General features: G+C 35.8%; 2 protein-coding genes across 3 annotated transcripts; one reads left to right on the forward strand and one right to left on the reverse strand.

The window, feature by feature from the left end:
* Positions 1-334: 334 nt before the first annotated feature.
* On the forward strand, positions 335-2087 carry LOC114162774 (ARM repeat superfamily protein). Its single transcript, XM_028046748.2, has 5 exons — positions 335-623; positions 732-838; positions 965-1112; positions 1346-1540; positions 1633-2087. The coding sequence occupies exons 1-5, from the start codon at positions 405-407 to the stop codon at positions 1861-1863; spliced, it is 900 nt and encodes a 299-aa protein (XP_027902549.1). The 5' UTR covers positions 335-404; the 3' UTR covers positions 1864-2087.
* A 4218-nt stretch (positions 2088-6305) lies between these two features.
* Positions 6306-19621, reverse strand: LOC114163071 (putative histone-arginine methyltransferase 1.4). Of its 2 annotated transcripts, none has more exons than XM_028047136.2 (15): positions 19152-19621; positions 18934-18993; positions 18548-18650; positions 17839-17982; positions 17633-17736; positions 16269-16367; positions 16109-16178; positions 15259-15355; positions 14929-14983; positions 14533-14616; positions 7818-7895; positions 7409-7512; positions 7131-7303; positions 6889-7040; positions 6306-6750 (listed from the first exon to the last, which is right to left on the reverse strand). In XM_028047136.2, exons 1-15 carry the CDS (start codon positions 19326-19328, stop codon positions 6649-6651), a joined length of 1602 nt encoding a protein of 533 aa, XP_027902937.1. In that variant the 5' UTR covers positions 19329-19621; the 3' UTR covers positions 6306-6648. The 2 variants fall into 2 exon arrangements, with proteins under 2 accessions (XP_027902937.1, XP_027902935.1); XM_028047134.2 differs by having other exon boundaries at positions 17839-17985.
* Between the last annotated feature and the right edge of the window lie 1066 nt (positions 19622-20687).

Raw genomic sequence — 20687 nt, forward strand, 5'->3', positions numbered from 1 at the left:
TACTTAGATTGGTCAACTAAATTTTTTTATTTAAATTACTTTTGTAAAAAAAATTAAACTTGTTTTAATTATTCAATTAATTTATTTCTCCTTTTCACTCGTCAATTTAAGCAAAAACAAACTTTTTATTTCTTTTCTACTTTTTTTGGTTATTGAAATACATACGTTGCTCTCGAACTCTAATAATATCATACATCGTTTCACTTTCAAACAAACATTGGCATTTAAAAATGTTACCGTTACGAACCAAAACCCCAACGTCTCTTTCCATTTTTAGACCTGAGCCCCAAAAAGTTGCGATTTTTATAGAAGGAATTAAATTTTCTTGGAATCTATTAAGTCTTTCACTCACTCATTCACTTTCATTTCTTGATCATCTTTCTCTTTGCTCTGCAACACTCACAATGGCTCTCAGACCCATCGACAACGCTCTCCCAACAACAACCCCAGAGAGACCCAAAAAACAACCCAAGATTGCTGTTGCAACCCAGAAACAGCAAGATCGTGCTGCTGCCGTCAATGGCGAAAACCAAGTTCCCTTGCCCTCATCAGGGGATGCCACTGTTGACTATGTCTCCTCCGACAACCTTAAACCCTTGTCGGATCCCGAAGTTCAGATTCAGGTTTGTGTGTGTTGTTCTCCTTTCTTTCTCTCGTTGTGCGATTAAAGATTTGGAATTCAATCTTTTTGGAGCATTTTATCTTAAAAGTGAAAATGTTTGGAAATGCAGAGTTTGATTGAAGATTTGAATTCGAAAAACTGGATCAAGGTTTGTGAGTCGCTGAACGATGCTAGGCGATTTGCGTTGTTCCACTCGTCCCTTCTATTCCCTATCTTGTAAGGAATATTTATATTCATTGTTCTTTTTCTTTGTTTAAATTTATATTTTTCTTTTAAAGTTTTGAGCTTTGATTGTGGGGGCAATTGGGTTTCGAGGAATTAATGTAATGATGTTGTGGGCAGGGGAAATATTGTGTTGGTGGTGGCGAAGACAATGAAGAACCCTCGTAGTGCTCTTTGCAAAACCGCAATTATGGCTGCGGCTGATATTTTCAACGCCTCTGGTGACAAGTTGCTTGACCCCGAGACCTCTGATGCATTTGATGGCCTGGTACTTGGACTCAGATTTTTCTTATGTGATCTCTTTTCTAGGATAAATTTTGTAGGGTTCATTGAAAATGTGTTTTTGATCAAAAATTGGTTTTAGCTCTTAAATTTGTAAAAATGTTGTGGATTTGTTCTTAAATCTTAAACCTCTCACACAATGACTAAGATAAGTTTTAAACATTTTGTTTTTTGGTTATCTAATGGGTTGGAATGTGTTGTTTGGTTCAACATCAACAGCTGCTGCAGCTGCTGCTAAAAGCTTCCCAAGATAAAAGGTTTGTGTGTGAAGAAGCTGATAGAGCACTTGGCTCAATGGTTAGTTCCATGACCCCTCTTCCTCTGCTTCAGAAACTAAGGGTATATGTTAGTCACAAAAACCTTAGGGTCAGGGCCAAGGCTGCTGTCTCTCTCTCCAACTGTGTCTCAAAGATGGTGAGTAGACATTATTACAAGCTCATGTCTTTAACGTTGTTTGTTTTTGTGTCTATGCACTGTTTGTTCTAAGGTTATGTGAATGTGAGCAGGGTCTTGAAGAAATGGAACAGTTTTCTTTGGCTGAACTGATTGAAGTTGCAGCTGATTTGCTGAATGATAGACTTCCAGAGGCAAGAGATGCAGCTCGAAGTATTGCAACTGACGTGTATGAGGCACTGACTAAGGACGCAGAACAGAAGATGGAGTTGTGGCAGAGCTTCTGCCAATCCAAATTGCCACCGATTCACGCACTTTCAATGATGAAAATAGTTAAGCCCTGAAAAGGAATGTTTTCTTTCTCTCTTAGTTTAACTGTTCTTCAGCTCATGTTTCTTCATGAGTGTCAATTTTTTAATATTCAGTGATACCTTGTTGAGTAGCAATATTGAAATAACATTTCATTCATGCAGAGTAATGTATAATTTCCTTATATATAATTATCGATTGGTTTCCTCTTCCTGAAACCAAAAATCAAAGAAATATTTGAAAGAATTTTTATATCTCATAGATATTGAGTCTTTCGAGAGAGAGTTACTGGGAATATACAACATCAATGAGACATGAGTTCAATTATGAGTGATTGATACCATTTTTAACCCAAAATCTTAAGACGATGAGTTTATGGGGTCTTCATCTTTATATGATACTCAACTTTCTCATTTTTACTCAATGTGGAACTTAGACTCACACTTTCCAACAATTTCGCCCTTAAGTGTGAGTCTTTACATTGAGATTTCTCTCTCGAGCTAACCACAAAATATTTCGTACCGTCGACCGTCGCTTTTCTTAACGGTACATGCTTAGCTGACCCACTACCAAGAACTCATGACAAAGCAATCAGCATCTCCATAAGCTATATGAGCTTTGATTTTATAATCCCAAGGTGATATTTTCTTTGTAAAATGAATCATTAAAATTTTTATTCATTTCAGTTTTCTTCATTCCATCTTAGTCTAATTTACGTGCATTATTCATCATAACTCGAGATTGAATCTAAGGAAATGATGCTTGTCAACTTTAGCTTATGAAAATTGATGCTATGCATGAGTAAATCTAAGAGGAAATGAAATGCACGTGAGTTGGAATGAAAATGAAAAGGAATAATGCACGTGAATTAGACTAAGATGGGATGAAGAAAACTGAAATGAATAAAAACTTAAATGAAATGAAAATGAATGAAGGATGAAATGCAGTGCACGTTACACGTTATGACCATGTGCACATTATCAATGATTCATTTTACAAAGAAAATATTACCTTGTGATTATAAAATCAAAGCACATATGCTTATGGAGATGAGGATTATCGAGAATATACAACATCAATGAGACATGAGTTCAACTATGAGGGGTTGATACCATTTTTAACCCAAAACCTTAAGCCGATGAGTTTATGGGTCTTCATCTTTATATGGTGCTCAATTTTTTTCATTTTTACTCAATGTTGGGACTTAGACTTACACTTTCCAACAATCTCGTCCTCAAGTGTGAGTCCCTTCTTTACATTGGGACTTCTCTCTCGAGCTAACCATCGAGTATTTCATACCATCGTCGACCACCACTTTTCTTAACGGTACATGCTTACCTGACTCACTACTAAAAACTCATGGCAAAGCAATATGCATCTCCAGAAGCATATGTGCTTTGATTTTGTAATCCTAGGTGATATTTTCTTTGTAAAATGAATCATTTAAGTTTTTTTTCATTTCAATTTTCTTCATTCCATCTTAGTGTAATTCACGTGCATTATTCATTCATAACTCGAGATTGAATCTAAGAAAATGATGCGTGTCAAGTTTAGCTTATGGAAATGATTGATGCTATGCTCTAAGAGAAATGAAATGCAATGAGTTGGAATGACAGTGAAAAGGAATAATGCACGTGAATTAGACTAAGATGGGATGAAGAAAACTGAAATGAATAAAAACTTAAATGAAATGGATATGAATGAAGGATGAAATGCAGTGCACGTTACACGTTATGACCATGTGCACATTATCAATGATTCATTTTACAGAGAAAATATTACCTTGTGATTATAAAATCAAAGCACATATGCTTATGGAGATGAGGATTATCGAGAATATACAACATCAATGAGACATGAGTTCAACTATGAGGGATTGATACCATTTTTAACCCAAAACCTTAAGCCGATAAGTTTATGGGTCTTCATCTTTATATGGTGCTCAATTTTTTTCATTTTACTCAATGTTGGAACTTCGACTTATACTTTCCAACAATCTCGTCCTCAAGTGTGAGTCCCTTCTTTACATTGGGACTTCTCTCTCGAGCTAACCATCGAGTATTTCATACCATCGTCGACCACCACTTTTCTTAACGGTACACGCTTACCTGACTCACTACCAAGAACTCATGGCAAAACAATATGCATCTCCATAAGCATATGTGCTTTGATTTTGTAATCCCAAGGTGATATTTTCTTTGTAAAATGAATCATTTAAGTTTTTATTCATTTCAATTTTCTTCATTCCATCTTAGTGTAATTCACGTGCATTATTCATTCATAACTCGGGATTGAATCTAAGGAAACGATGTGTGTCAAGTTTAGCTTATGGAAATGATTGATGTTATGCACTAAGAGAAATGAAATGCAGTGAGTTGGAATAACAGTGAAAAGGAATCATGCACGTGAATTAGACTAAGATGGGATGAAGAAAACTGAAATGAATAAAAACTTAAATGAATGATATGAATGAAGGATGAAATGCAGTGCACGTTATGACCATATGCACATTATCAATGATTCATTTTACAAAGAAAATATCACCTTAATCAAAGCACATATGCTTATGGAGATGAGGATTACCTAGAATATACGACATCAATGAGACATGAGTTCAACTATCAGGGGTTGATACCACTCTTAATCAAAAACCTTAAGGTGATGAGTTTATGGGTCTTCATCTTTATATGGTGCTCAATTTTTTCATTTTTACTCAATGTGGGACTTAGACTCACATTTTCCAACAATCTCGCCCTCAAGTGTGAGTCCTTTCTTTACATTGAGATTTCTCTTTCGAGCTAACCACTGAGTATTTCGTACCGTCGACCGCCGCTTTTCTTAAGGTGATAAGTTTATGGGTCTTCATCTTTATATGGTGCTCAATTTTTTCATTTTTACTCAATGTGGGACTTAGACTCACATTTTCCAACAATCTCGCCCTCAAGTGTGAGTCCTTTCTTTACATTGAGATTTCTCTTTCGAGCTAACCACTGAGTATTTCGTACCGTCGACCGCCGCTTTTCTTAACAGTACACACTTACCTGACCCACTACTAGTAACTCCATGGCAAAGCAATATGCATCTCCATAAGTATATGTGCTTTGATTTTGTAATCCCAAGGTGATATTTTCTCTGTAAAATGAATCATTGATAACATGCGAATGGTCATAACTTGCACTGCATTCCATTTCATATCCATTCATTTAAGTTTTTATTCATTTCAGTTTTCTTCATTCCATCTTAGTCTAATTCACGTGCATTATTCATTCACAACTCAGGATTGAATCCAAGGAAATGATTAGTGTCAAGTTTAGCTTATGGAAATGATTGATGCAATGCATGTGTAGATCTAAGAAAAATGAAATGCACGTGAATTGGAATGAAAGTGAAAAGAAATAATGCACATGAATTAGACTAAGATGGAATGAAGAAAACTGAAAGGAATAAAAACTTAAATGAAATGGATATGAATGAAGGATGGAATACAATGCACGTTATGACCATATGCACGTTATCAATGCAGTGCAAGTTATGATTACAAAATCAAAGCACATATGCTTATGGAGATGAGGATTACCGGGAATATACAACATCAATGAGAAATCTTAAGACGGTGAATTTATGGTCTTCATCTTTATATAGGGCTCAACTTTCTCATTTTTATTCAATGTGGAACTTAAACTCACACTTTCCAACAATCTCGTCCTCAAGTGTGAGTCCTTTCTTTACATTGAGATTTCTCTTTCGAGCTAACCACAAAATATTTCGTACTTGCATATTTCATACTATCGACCGCCGCTTTTTTTAACGGTACACGCTTACCTGACCCACTACCAGGAACTCATGGCAAAGCAATCTGCATCTCCATAAGCATGTGTTTTGATTTTGTAATCCCAAGATGATATTTTCTCTGTAAAATGAATCATTGATAACGTGCATATGATCATAACATGCATTGCATTCCATCTTTCATTCATATTCCATTTCATTTAATTCACGTGCATTATTTATTCATAACTCGAGATTGAATTCTTAAATGATGAGTGTCAATGAATATCCTAACCAACACTGGTATAGTTGAGTTTTATCTTCATTGGTCTTCCATTCTCTAGCATGTATATTGTCCCATCGGATTTCTTGTGCAATAAAATACAAGAATTATTATAAAAACATTACATGAAAGATACTCAATTTTTGTAGAGAAATCAAATTATTGTACAATTTAGGGACATGATGACACTTAAAAAAATTATGAATAGGCTTATTTGGACCTCTCTTTGTTAAAATATATTGAATATGTAGAGAAGTATTTAGGTAGTGGAGATGGAAGGTCAGCAACTCCAGCAGAGTCTAGTAGCAAATAGTGAGAAAAATGTGTATCTAAAGTGAGTTGTCTATTATAAGGTTGTTCCTACTCTACCAAGGTATGCTTGACAAGCTTCAGTGTAGAAAATTACAGAGGAAAAAAAGGGTATAATTTAGAATAAAAAATTTCACTTCCAATTAGCAATCAAGAGCAAAAAAGTCTTTCAACTTAAGTAGTTAACAAAAAATAACGCCCCCCCTATGAGCCTGACATGTCCTTTCAAAGCCAGATGCAATACCTCAGAAATAATGAGGCTCACAATTTTACCAGGCTTGAGAATGCAATGTGTTGCTGGATAAATTACGATGCAATTGAATACAGGATTTTGCAGCACAATCACTCACAATAGATAGAAAAAAACATCGATGTACAAGGAAGGGGTATATCCAAATAAAGACGGACATATACCCCTAACAGATTGATTCATGTTACAAAGCATAAAGTATTCATTAACTTATGCAGTCTGCATGAGCGAGTCAATTTGAGCACATGACTTGGGCGAAGGCTGCTGCATCATCTCCACCTCATCCAAATCTTGAGATTGGATGTTTATATCCTGGCAAACAAACTTACTGTTAAAAAAAAAAACTAGTGCAGTAAACAGGAAGAGATTACATTTCTTCCATAGATTTATACTCACAATAAGCTTGCAGAAAGAAGTTAAAAAATAGATATTGGATTATGAATTCAATACCTGTGACGGTAGAAGTACTTGAGGTTGCTGATCCTGGTTTAATGGATAAGCTTGAGGTTGGGACATTCTATAGTAAGGTTCTTTCAGATCAAGTTTACAGGATGATGTTTGAAGAATCCCTCCTTGTTCAGCACCAGGGCCCCATGTTTTAGCTAAATGAAAAATTGAAATTTGTTCATCCACAACATGGTGCAAGATATAATATAGTAATAAATTAGAAAAAAAAACACACAATTACCAACCTGACAATGTTAAATAGATTGTATAACTCTGAGCAGTGTGGGCAATCAAGTGCATCCTGCCAGTGATTTCTTGCCCTGCCACAACATATATTGGCTGTGAGAGAACACAGCGTAACTGATACCAGTGGGTTGTAGGTGAACCAGGGGCAGTGGTAAGCCACCTTCGAGCAGTACTGCGGATTTAGAATAATTGAGTGACAAATTAACTGATGCAAACAATAACAAAGCAATGATGCATGAAAAAACAGAAAATGTATCACGAAGAAGTGCAAGATTACCTTCCATTGAACAGTACATCAAACCAACATGCCAACCCATGTAGCCTGGCACCCACAGTGGCTACGAATTTGAGAGGAATGTCAATTTCATATAGCTCTTCTTCCTACAGAATGAAACATGATTTGAGCACACTCGGATGTTTCTTTCTAAACATTGATCCGATATAATCAAGAAGAAATACAACCGCGATCCAGCAATAGGCTCAAAGGATTAACTGATGGATACAAACTACCAGGTCACATATTTCTATTAACAAGTTTCCTGTCACAAATATGGTGGTATAGGCTATGTATTAGCTGGAGTACTACGATGGAGATATCAGTTTGTTCCACGAAAAGTGGTATTTATCAGCCAGTAGGATCTCTGGAAAGTAACGATCTAACCAAATAAAACTGAGAAGGTTCTCACCTTTATTTTGGTAAAGTCTATCACATGGAACATAGGAGCAGCTATTAACAACCTTGGATCAAAAGCATCCACCACAGGCTGCATGGAGAAGAGAATATATGATAAATTTATTCACCACAACATAAATTTTAAAAACCATAGCAGTCCAATTTTACTCCTTTGACAAAAAGCACCATAATGGAACACTCGTAGAAATCCCTAGAAGCAAAAGGCTAGTAATAGAAAATGTTGAGAAACATTTTCATTCTATTCTACCCATTTCTGTTTCGCACATGGGATCCTTAAAGGATTCAGAAAACAACACAGATCCTAGAAAAACAGAAAGCTGACACGTTCAATTTACCCATCTTAGTCTTGCCCATGGGATTTGAGGATTGGAAAAACTAAACAAATCGTAAAAATGTCAAATCATGGTGATAAGACACCATTTATAAGGACTATAGTTTTTATAAATGTTAATCTCCTAACAGGAAAGGTTAATCCTTCTTAATGGTTTCAACTATAGTTTTTCTTAGTCTCCCTCTACCTCTAACAATAGGGCTACTACACTCATCAAATCTTTTCTTCTAAATCCTGCTCCTACTGATCTTTCATCATGCACATCTAAAGCACTTGATTAGATTCTACCATTTCTCTACACTTGAGATTAAAGAGTGAAAATATTTTGAGGGCTTAATGAGACCCCTCTACTGTTCCTGATATTTATATAGATGATAAAAGAGATACAAGGGAAGTTAAAACATTAAAGGCTACAACTAGGTGCTAGGTGCACAGGTTATCCACACTCAACCTCCTAACTTACACATAATGATTAAGTAGATATACTAACTATTTCTAAACTCCCCCTCAAGCTGAAGCATACAAATTGTACGTACCAAGCTTGGAACAAATAAACTCAATCTGAGGTCCCCTTGGAGCATACAAATTGTACGTACCAAGCTTGGAACAAATAAACTCAATCTGAGGTCCCCTTGTCAACATATCTGCGAGTTGGTCATTCGATCCCACAACTTTTCACGAACAAAATGGCAATTTATTTCTATATGTTTTGTTCTCTCGTGCAACACTGGATTTGATGCAATGCGGAAAGCAGCTTGATTATCACAATACATCTTCATAGTCTGGATGTCACAAAAATTAACTTCTTGAAGAAATTGCTTCACCCATATAAGTTCACATGTTAGTGATGTCATGGCTCTATATTCAGCTTCAACTGTCAATATAGCTACTATACTTTGCTTCTTACTTTTCCATGAAATAATATTACCTCCAAGGAATACACAGTATCCAGTAGTAGATCGTCTGTCCATAGGAGATCTTGCCCAATCCGCATCACAATATCCAAAGACATGAAAGCTTCCTCTATTTTCATATAACAACCCTTGCCCGAGAGCCTTTTTTAGGTACCTTAGAATGCAAGTGATAGAATTTCAATGGCCAACACATGAAGACTGCATAAACTGACTAACCACTCCAACTACAAATGATAGATCTAGCCTTGTAATAGTGAGATAAATTAGTTTTCCGACCAGCCTCCTGTATCTCTCAGGGTCAAAGAATAATTCACCTTCTTCAGTTGTTAACTTTTGATTTGGGTCCATAGGACTCTCTACTGGTTTACAATCAATCATACCAGTTTCTTGTAGTATATCAAGAACATACTTCCTTTGAGAGATTACAACGCCATGTTTAGACTGAGCCACTTCAATGTCCAAGAAGTATTTAAGGTTTCCCAAATCCTTGGTTTGAAAACGCCTACACAGGTGCTCCTTTAATTGAGATATGCCAACAATATCCTTTCCTGTAATGACTATATCATCAACATATACTATTAGGTAGATACATTTCCTAGAAGAAGTATGTGAGTAAAAGACTGAGTGATCTCTCTCATTGCGTCTTAACCCAAAATTTTGAACAATGAAGCTGAATTTTCCAAACCAGGCACGTTGTGATTGTTTGAGGCCATATAAAGAACGATGCAATTTGCACACCATACCAGACTCCCCCTGAGCAACAAACCCAGGAGGTTGCTCCATGTAGACTGTCTCCTCAAGATCACCATGAAGGAAAGCAGTCTTGATATCCAATTGATGAAGTGGCCAATGACGAATGGCGGCCATTGCAAAGAAGATGCGAATATTAGTCATTTTCGCCACGGGAGAGAAAGTGTCACAATAATCAAGGCCATAAATCTAAGTGTACCCTTTGACAACTAATTGGGCTTTGAGCCTATCAACCTAACCGTCAGAGCCAACCTTAACTGCATATACCCATCAACAACCAGCAGCCTTGTTGTCCGATGGGAGGGGCATGAGCTCCCAAGTATTGTTGTGTTCAAGAGCTTGCATTTCTGCAATCATGGCTTGTCACCATCCAGGTTGATCAAGTGCTTCCTTCACATTTTTCGGAATAGTAGCAAAAGACACCGAAAATAAAAGAGAACAACAGGGAAGCGACAATATGTGATAACTAAGAAAATTATAAATGGGATAGGGGTTCCGAGTGGAACGAATACCTTTTCTAAGAGCAATGGGCCAACTGGAATCACCTTCATCAGGAGGCATGGGAGCAAGAGACGAGCGAGAAGGATCCGAAGTCGGGGATTCACCAAATTCATGGATAATTGGACTATCCGTCAGAGTCCTGTGTTGGAGGTTGGGACTCGGGAGGGTATCAGTAAGTGGGGATGGGGCTCAGGAGGACTTTGATGAGGACTCGAGTTGATAGAGACATCCGAGATAGGAGACTCAACCACTGGAATAGGGAGGACTTGTTGTATGACATGAGCGTCTTGAACAGAGGAAGAAAAATAAAGGGTCTATTCAAAGAATGTAACATTGGCAGACATGTATTTCTTGGTTTCAGGAGAGTAACACCGATACCCTTTTTGGAGTCGAGAATAGCCCAAGACACATTTGAGAGCACGACCAGAAAGCTTACCTAGACATGGAGACATGTTGTGAACAAAACATACTCAACCAAAAACCCGAGGAGAAATGTGAAAGAGAGGGTTATCCGGAAACAAGATGGAGAAAGGGTCTTTATGATTGAGAGAGGAGGACGTCATCCGGTTAATAAGAAAAAATGCAGTTAAGATGGCATCTCCCCAATGATGGACAGGAATGTGGGCACCAAGCAAAAGTGTACGAGCAGTTTCAACCAAGTGTCGATTTTTTCTTTCTGCTATACCGTTTTTAATGTGGCGTATGTGCACAAGTGGACTGATGCAAGATACCATGTGAACTTAAAACAACAGACAAAGCAGATGAGAAGTACTCTTTGGCATTGTCACTTAAGGTTTTGATTACTTGATCGAATTGATTCTTGATTTCGTGTAAAAAGGATGTGAAGATGGATAACAATTCAGAACGATCTTTCATAAGATAAACCCTAGTACATCTTGAAAATTCATCAATAAAGTAACAAAATACCTAAAATCAAAAGACGAAACACGACTAGGTCCCCAAATATTGGAATGGATGATAGAAAAACTAGATTTACATTGTGATTGAGACCTTTTAGGAAAGGCACATCTAAAATGTTTGCCTAGTTGACATGACTCACATTCTAAGATCTGAAGACCACTAAGTTCAGGACACATTTTTTTTAACTTGGACAGATGAGGGTGACCAAGCCGATCATGTAACATTTTAGGACTATGGGCTACAACACGACACTCGTGGACGAGATCCAAAATGATATAATCCTCCTGCTTCATATCTTTCTCCAATCTGTCTTCCCGAACCACGCTCCTGTATAACAAAAGATTTGTTATCAAAGGTTCCTGAACAGTTTAACATTTTGGTTAATTGGCTTAAGGAAATTAAATTGAAGGGGCAATTACGGACAAAAAAGGCAAATTTTAGATTTAAGGAGGGAGACAGGATGACTCGACCGACTCCCTTTGAGGAAGTTTTAGAGCCATTTGCAAGAGTTATAAAATTAGGTTTGTCTTGAAATAAAATGGTTGAGAACAAGGAGGTATTACTAGAGATGTGGTCAGAAGCACCGGAATCAATTACCCGTGAATTGTGACTTTCCATGCATTGAGAGATGCAAGTTGTTAATGTACTTGGAACTTGAGATGACTGTGTCAAGCTGTTGGACTTGAGACGTATGTACTCTTGATACTCGTCCTTAGTGAACTTGGACTCAGTAGTTTCAACCTAAGAGACATTGGCATTTTTGGAAGGAAAATCATGTAAGTAACAATTTTCTTGAGTGTGACCCATCCTTTTGCAATACATGCATTGAGGACGTCCACGGCCTCCACACCCACCTCCTCTAGGTCCACATCCTCCTCTTACTCGAGTTGCAGCCATAACAAATGGTTCTACTAGAGCAGGAGATTTTAGAGTTTCATGTGTTGGGACTTTTGGGATCTCATGAGAGGTCAGAAGTTGATCTCTGATGTGATTGAAGTCTGGATGAATGGCGCGAAGAATCATCACCATATAGTATTTGTCCAGCTTCTTCATTTCATCTGAAGCGTTGACTTTTAGAAACATCCGCAGGTCTTCCACGACTGATTGTGCTTCATTCATGAAAGAGATCATGTCATGGTTGGTCATTTTCAGAGATGCTAACTTGTCCGCCAAATCATATAGGCGTTGGATATTGTTGGCATATATATTGAGTCCTCTTCTAAAACGAGTGACATGACTTAAAGGCCCTAAGAGATATTAAAAGTCTTGGCTCCACGGATTGCCACAACAGGGCACACAACTGAAAATCTGCTTGCTTCCATTGTTCTGCTTTTTCTTCAGGCACATAGCTTTCGTCTTTCTCAAGATGGTCATGATGTCACTGACCAAGGAACCATATCTAAACAACAGCGGACCAGGAGAGGTAATTTTGTCCGTCTAGCTTCTCGAAAGTAATGCAGGGGCTTTCAGAGAATGAAATAGCACTCCCAGTACCTCCAGTGGCCATATCTGATCAAGGGAACAAAAAAACAGAGAGGAGTTGCGAAAAACAATGAAGATTTTCGAATTCCCTAGGGAGATTTCCACAAGGGTTGCGTCTGGACTTCACCGGAACTGAGTTTTGAAGGTCAAAACGGGCAAAGGAGGCTCCAGCAACACCTATGGAGGTGGCGCGATGACGAACCTAGCTACAGCGAAAGGAAATGACGCGCGTGGAGGCGCATGGCAACGAGTCTGCCTTCGGCACCGGCAGGGTTGGTTGTCGCTCGAAGAGGTTGTCCAGATCCGATGGTTTCCGGACAGAACTGCGACGGCGAACGATGGCAGACGACTGCAGACGACGACAGACAGTGGGAAATGTTGTTTGACAGTGTTAGGTAGTTCAAAAGGACAGTGGGCAGTTCTAGAAAGAGATGAACTAAGCTTGGACAGCCGCGATGACTAATGGTGGTCAGCCACGTACAACAATGACGGATGATGGCAAACCATATGAGACAAAAACCAGAGCGTGATCGACCCGCTATGATACCAACTTGAGATTAAACTGTGAAAATATTTTGAGGGCTTAATCAGAACCCTCTATTGTTCTTGATATTTATATAGATGATAAAGGAGATACAAGGGAAGTTAAAACATTAAAGGCTACAACTAGGTGCTAGGTGCAATGATTGCCTAGATATACTAACTATTTCTACATCTACAATAGGCACCACACCACCAATTGGCATTAATTAATTTGTATTTTCCACAACCCAACTATTGGAGCATCTTTACGGAGACCAACAAAGTACTCAAAATAAACAATGATAGACAAGAACCGCATATTAGCAAGGCGTATGTTAGAAGGAATTCAAGACAAAAAGAGGATTAGACCTGAGATAGTAGACGCACAATCTTTAATAACTAGTGTTACCAATTCAGAATCCATAGAAAATATTGGCAACTCCAAAAATATTCATTATCAAAAGTCATAACAACTTATTGTTGAAGCATTACAGACAAAAAAAATACAATACATACATGATTATTAAAAAATGCAAAAATAATGAAAGAAAACCATATAATTAATAATAATAATAATAATAATAATAGCAAGTCTAGAAATCCAAATAACAGTATATCCCTCAGCTTGCTACGAGAATTACAAATATAATTCCAACTCAACTTATTTGCCAGACACTCCAATTATCTTACAACAAAAGCAGATCCTGATTTGACCCTTAGATTTAAACTATAGTCACTTAACACAAACTTTCAATAAGCATGTAAATATTATACCAAAATAATAGAAATAGGTGCCAATTTATTAAGAGACAATGAGTTTGACAGAATGGAATGCTTGCATCGGGAATGCAATAGGCAGAAAGGGAAGAAAACAAGAGAGGATTATGTCAAAACTAGAGGTAACAAGGGAAAATATAAACAAAAAACCCAGAACTAAATGTAAAGCTGAATATGGACCAATTGAAATGCATTTTCAGCTTGCTATGTAAATGCCAAATGCTATATATTTGTCCTAGAACCATGAATTTGACGCATAATAGTATGAAAAACAGGTGATGTTGCAATTCAAACATGAAAAATGCATTCATGTGTCTAAGTGAACAAAACAAACTAATGTGTCTAGTGAATTCTGAGTCCTATAATCTCCAGAAACAGATATCACATATAATGTGCAAGGGGATCACCAACAAACATTTTAGACGTGTTCCAAATACACCCCTACTCTTATTGGAATGGACCAGTTGGAAATCTTCGTTTCATTTCTTTAAACCAAGCTAGAGGGATACCTGAGAAAAGTATCCTTGAAAGGCAGTCCCATGTAAGGGCGTCAAATCAACACCATAATAGTTTTGTTGCTGCCAAAACAGTGCCTGAACAGGTAAAATAATACAATATTGATCAATGAATTTAAGGAAAGAAGAATAATTGGCTTAATACAACGGTCTGAAAACAAGGATAATTTCTCTTATCGACTATCACTAAAAGAATGTTATATAATGGTATAAGTCTGAACCAAAATTTAAAAACCAACATCCAACAAACAGGGTTCTACAAAGCCAAAATAAGTGTTCTTTTAGAAAGCAGGATCTTTCGAGTACTGTAATTCAGTTACATCAAAGAACTAAAAGAAGTGCAAGGTCTAAGAAATTAATGAGTCTGTAAAACAGCAAAAAATTGCACACCTTATTAGCAATTTCAACGAACAAATATTCATCACTAAAGGGAGCCATGTGAATCCTGCAGCAGTAATAATTATAATTCAAGGTTAGGAGGAAAAATAATTCTTATATGAATATAAGCGTTTTTTTTTTTGTAGGTGGTGGAGGGGAGGGGGGTTGCAAACATAAATCCCAACCATTTATTTGCAAAATAAGACATATTGGGCAAAGAATAACTGTCCTTATTGGAAGATAATTATCCCAACAAATTACCTCTGTAAAATCATATTGTCACATGCTTAATAGCGTCACACATAAAAGGGGAAGAAGTAGAGAATGTTTGCTTCAAAGTACCTTCCTACACTGGGAAACATTTTCCCATTAGGGGTGAGAAACCTATCCCTTGCAATGACATACGACTCCAGCATTCTTTCATTGACTAACAAGGTGCCTGCGCAACAACAGAGAAACCTCCCTGACTAATAAGTTATGAACAAAATTATTAACAGCTGATCCCCATATAACACTCAGCCTTTCCAAATTCCTGACAACTTATCTCAACACCACAAGGCGGAAAAATCTATTGACAAAATTTAACTTATGCATGGACCACACAGTAGTCAATTGCAAATAGCGGAAAAGAGTGGCCAGCTCCAAAATAACTAATATTGTATTACGTATTATGCTTTAAAAGTTATATTTAAATGTCTATTATATATTATGCTTTAAATAGTTTTTTGTATATTATTTATTATCACTATTATTTGGTCAATTATATTATACACTATGGTATGCTTTACATTAAAAACGAAAAGAGAAAAAAGATGTCTGACTCGGACCGAGGCCCAAAAATTCAAAACAGGAGATAAATAAAAAAAAAACAAAAAAACAAAAAAAAAAAACAACAACTATTTGTTAGTGCTGGCCCTATCTATGAAATAGACAAAGAGAAAGCAGATGGAGGAATGGGAGGTCATGAAGGCTGTTGCAGTGACAGACTGCGTATGGTTACAGAGCATGTGGGGGTCATAGAGCCTTGTCTACCAAGGGAACAATGTAGGAGCATTTGCAACCCGTGCTCTGTGACAAATGCCTTAGGAGCAGCAAGGGGCAACTCTATTGCAGCACCCTGCCTGCACTATGGACTACTTTGATGGATTATCAAGATCATTCTCTAATTCACAAAAGTAAAACATAAGCTTACCCATGGGCTCAGAGATCAGAATATCTGCTCTCTCAGGCAGTTCAACATCCTCAACTTTGCCTTTAATAACCTATATGTAAACATATCACTTCACATAGCCCTGAACAATCAGATAACTAATGAACAATGACTACTAAAGGAAACTATGGAAAAATCTTACTGTAATTCGTTGACCAAGTATTGGGTTCCCAGCTATAAGTTTCCGTGCATACTCTGCCATTTCAGATGCTTCCACAGCATAAACGTGCTTTGCACCAGCCTGGAAACAAGACAGAACAAACACACCATTTCTTACAAAAGAAAATAATAGTACCAGCCTTTTTGTTATCCACCAACACATTTGTAGGATAATTGTCTAGGGTTAAGAATTGTTCTTTTTGAAGCAAGAGAAATTACCCACTTCTTGAAAAAGTATTATGTGGGGTCAAGAAGCACACCCCAAACCTTAAAACTTAACAAAATTAGTCATTGACTCGTTTTCATTGTCAGGGAACTGTAATTATTTTTGAGCTTTGAGCAGAAATCTAGGAATTACAATTTTAAAGAAGTTTATAAAGTCACGGTGAATATCTATTGGCATTCAGATTGTTAATTACAAACTCATTTGCAATTCCAGAGTACTTTACGGAGTAATTGATTGATTTTTCATTGCTGCAGGGGGTAGAAATTATTATAATGACATATTTAATATTTATGATTATTATGTAATTAATTTGTTACAATCTCTAACATTATGTGCTCGCGGAAGCAAGCCTTGGTAATTCATATTCATATTACTTACAAACTAAGGTGGAACAAATTTTTGCCAAAAAATTATACCTATTAGAATTCAAATGATATATATATATATATATATATATATATATATATATATATTAAGGATATACAAATGGTTAAATTTGTTTGTCTTGTCCCACATCAATGTGCTGGAAGTTCATCAGCCTCCCTTGCTCCAGAAAGCAAATAAAAAAATGTTTACGCCAGTTAACATAGTACATGCATATTACATATAAGATAGTGTCACATGACAAGTAAAAAGAATCAAAGCATGAGAATTGCTTCTGTTAAACAGAGTGCCACATCAAAGTGATGGTGTTACTGTGAAATAGGAAATCTGACATCCATAGTAAATTTTGAAGATTAATTGAGATAAAATTGAAATTAAATTGTTTATATACCAAAAGTAAGTAAAGTCCAAGTATCATTAAGGACCAAAATTGACGTTTTGAGAGTCTGTTTGCAAAAGAGGTCAAGTTTAGTGGAGTTCAAGTGTTTCCCCCTTTAGGTATAAAATGTTTGACATTCTATTTCTTTTGTAAATGTTTCTTTGTTGGTTCAGCTAGTCAGGCCATGTGATATTTTTAATTTTAGTCCTCTGCACCAGTCATGGTCCAATGTTGAGTAGTGATAAGGACTTCATACCAAGTGTTGGAATTGGAAGAAAGATTGGACAGGAACGTCACACAGAATTTTTAAGCAATCTCATATGGCATATAGACTTTGCAGCTTAGATAGTTAAACTACCTGGGCAGCAAATAATGACAAAATTCCACTACCAGCACCAACATCAACTACTACACGGCCCATGAAATCTGAGCGATTCTCAATAACCGCAGCATAATAGGTTCCTAAAGAAAAACAAGAGCATTACAGATACTGTAAAAAAATAGGTAGAAGTCAAAAAATAAAATAACTAAATATAAAATCACTAGAATATAATTATGTGTAACCTGTCCTCACATAGTCCTGCAACATATTTTGTTGATGCAGAAGTTGTCCATAATAATGAAAATACATTTTTGCAGAAGATGACTCTATCTTCTCGTCAAACTTGCTTTTAGAAGTTATTACATTAGTTCCATTCGGTAAATTTCCTGCTGCATTAAAAAAATCAAATATATAATTACACAACTATACTATATTGCCAATAAATATCTAATGTAAGCATGCATGCAGTTAAAAATAAAGATTCGTGTGGAAGATGACAAATATTTTAACCTACACAAATTAATTAAGACTACAAAATACAAACAAGATGCTAACTGTAAAGAAAGAACCTAAAGGTTATACAACATAAACAATGCTTCCAATTCAAAACTAAAAAGTATTACAATAAGAAACTATCCCTTTCATTAGTTATCCAACAACCAAAGTTCCCCTACTCCACATTAACTTCATGTACCATTTCAATACTACAAACTACCATTACAAGTTCTTTAAACATCCATTAAACCATCTAACCATTCAGAAAATCTAAAATCACATTGAATAATGAAATTCTTTCATCTAAATTAACACAATTGTCAACAGCAGCAACAATGCAGTTGGTTTATAAATATTATTTTGCAAACCAAAGATGACCGAGGTAATCAAAATCAACAACAGAGTTTGTCAAATAGCATTCTACAAGAAGGTTTACACAAATTTCCAAAACAGCACCTTGAACATTGAAATCCTTCTTCCATTGTTGGAATACACAATGGAAGGCCTCACTCTCTTCCTCATTTCTAAACTGTATAGCCACTCCACTGGAATAAGATGTCTGGTTCAAAAATAGCACAGTTAAAAGGCATACATAACTATATGGCATGACAGTACATCAGCGAGTTAAGCAATCGTACCAACCTCACCCAACACAAGCATAAACATCACTATTGATGACAATTAATGACAAAAAAACACAGAATACCGGAGTACTACCATAATACCAATTATTTGAAACTCAAATCTTCTAAACCAAAAAAAAAAATAACAAAACTCATAATGTGCAAGCCAGATGAAACAACACCAGCTGAGATAGCAAAAGGTGTTTTACACATGTGTACCTGTTTGTCATCAGACCCTTCCACCATGCAAACTGATTCAATAGGACCTAACCTGAATAGCTGTACACCACGACAACGTACAACAACATTTTAATACACAGCAACAAAAACAGAGACATCACTATCACAACACCATTTGTCGCACACTTCATCACGAAGCGAACACGACAAACCAAATAATCTAGGGATATTCCAAAAAAACCAAAACAGAAACCAACCTGAAAATCTGTAAGATGAACACTGAGAAGAATATGGTTAGATTCGTTCCGAATTTGAAGACGGTCACCAGCAAACACACCAACCCCCGGCGAAGCAGACGAAGAAGAGGAAGAAACCTCAGACACAGACGCTAACGCAAATTCTCGCTGCTTCCTCTTCTGCTCCACCAAATCCATTTTCGTTTCTTCCTCCAACCTCAACCTCTGTCTATGATTTTATACGTGTGTAATAATATAATTATGGTGTGTATTCGTCGTAATTAAATAAATAACGTGTAGAAAGATGAAATGAAACTACGTGTACATGATTTTGATTTAAGAAATGGAACAAAGCTAGGGTTTGGGGTTATGAGAGCTGAGAGCCGCCACCAAGAGAGAGAGAAGTTGGTTGAAGGACGAAAGAGTTTCTGCTTTCGGGTTTGGGGTTTTATAGTGTGTTTGTGTGAGTGTCAGTGTGTGGTGGTGTAATTGCCTTGTGTTGGAGAGGGTGAGTGAGTGAGGAGTCTTGTGTCTTAATCTACTTTACTTTAATGTTATGTATGTATAAATTGATGTATGTAGGCAAATGTATCCATCCAGCACAAAAAAAAAAATAGTATGTGGAGATTATTTGTCCAGTTTAAATATGTCTGGAAATTATTTTTTAGAATTCCATTTATGAAGAGTTGAATTTGCAATGTGAAATTATGATATATATATATATATATATATATATATATATATTAGAAAATTAATTGGAATTTGATCTTAGGATAGCTTGATTCCAATTTTTTTCTTTTTTTTTAATTTTAGATGTTTTTGTAATTAATTTTTGAAAAAAAATATAATTTTACAGGAATTTGATTCTTCTGTTCACAATTAAAAATCAGATTTACATATGACTAAATTTTAAGTATATTTTTAGCTTCATAAAACAATTTATAATTAAGAGTTTTATACCGGTTTTTTTATAAAAAATGTTATTTTATACTACCTAATAGTCAAATCGTTAATGTAAATAATAAAAAAGTATTTATATATATAAATATTTTTTTTACTATTTATATTTAATTTTTTTATTATTATAAAAAATGAGTTTTCATTAGTTATGATAAATAGAATTTGAAGAGAGTTTTGAAACAAAAAATTATAATGAGTTTATTGTGCAAGAAAATACTTTTATGGATTGACTAGACAAATTTATGATTAATGTCAACAACTTATATTAGTCTATTGAACTTGTTAATTAAAGACGTTCAAATCAAAATTTTAAAACATAAATTACAAATTACAACTTTTAAAATGTAATATAAAATGAACATAAAAAATATAAAAGCATTCGAAATAACATTTAAGCTAATAGAAACATGCTGCCAACATTTGTAGTTTAGTCTTTAGCAAAATCTTATTATTGTATAGATGCTTTCACAATGTACAATGTTTTTTATCGATTTATTAAATTTTTAAAATTAAATTGAATCATTCAAGTTTATTTCATGGTTGAGTTTAAATCAATCAAATCAATAAAATGTTTACTAAACCACATTTGTTAGAATT

This window comes from Vigna unguiculata, chromosome 9, assembly GCF_037176805.1.
Source record: "Vigna unguiculata cultivar grain cowpea cultivar isolate G323 ecotype 2 chromosome 9, ASM3717680v1, whole genome shotgun sequence".
NCBI lineage: Eukaryota > Viridiplantae > Streptophyta > Magnoliopsida > Fabales > Fabaceae > Vigna > Vigna unguiculata.

Excerpts from the sequence above, each read along its gene's own strand:
- LOC114162774 (XM_028046748.2), top strand. The coding sequence starts at position 405 with ATGGCTCTCAGACCCATCGACAACGCTCTCCCAACAACAACCCCAGAG. Across the intron at positions 624-731 it reads ATCCCGAAGTTCAGATTCAG|AGTTTGATTGAAGATTTGAA; the intron begins GTTTGTGTGTGT and ends TTGGAAATGCAG. Across the intron at positions 839-964 it reads TCCCTTCTATTCCCTATCTT|GGGAAATATTGTGTTGGTGG; the intron begins GTAAGGAATATT and ends TGTTGTGGGCAG.
- LOC114163071 (XM_028047134.2), bottom strand. The coding sequence starts at position 19,328 with ATGGATTTGGTGGAGCAGAAGAGGAAGCAGCGAGAATTTGCGTTAGCG. Across the intron at positions 18,994-19,151 it reads TTCATCTTACAGATTTTCAG|CTATTCAGGTTAGGTCCTAT; the intron begins GTTGGTTTCTGT and ends CGTGGTGTACAG. Across the intron at positions 14,617-14,928 it reads TCGTTGAAATTGCTAATAAG|GCACTGTTTTGGCAGCAACA; the intron begins GTGTGCAATTTT and ends TTACCTGTTCAG.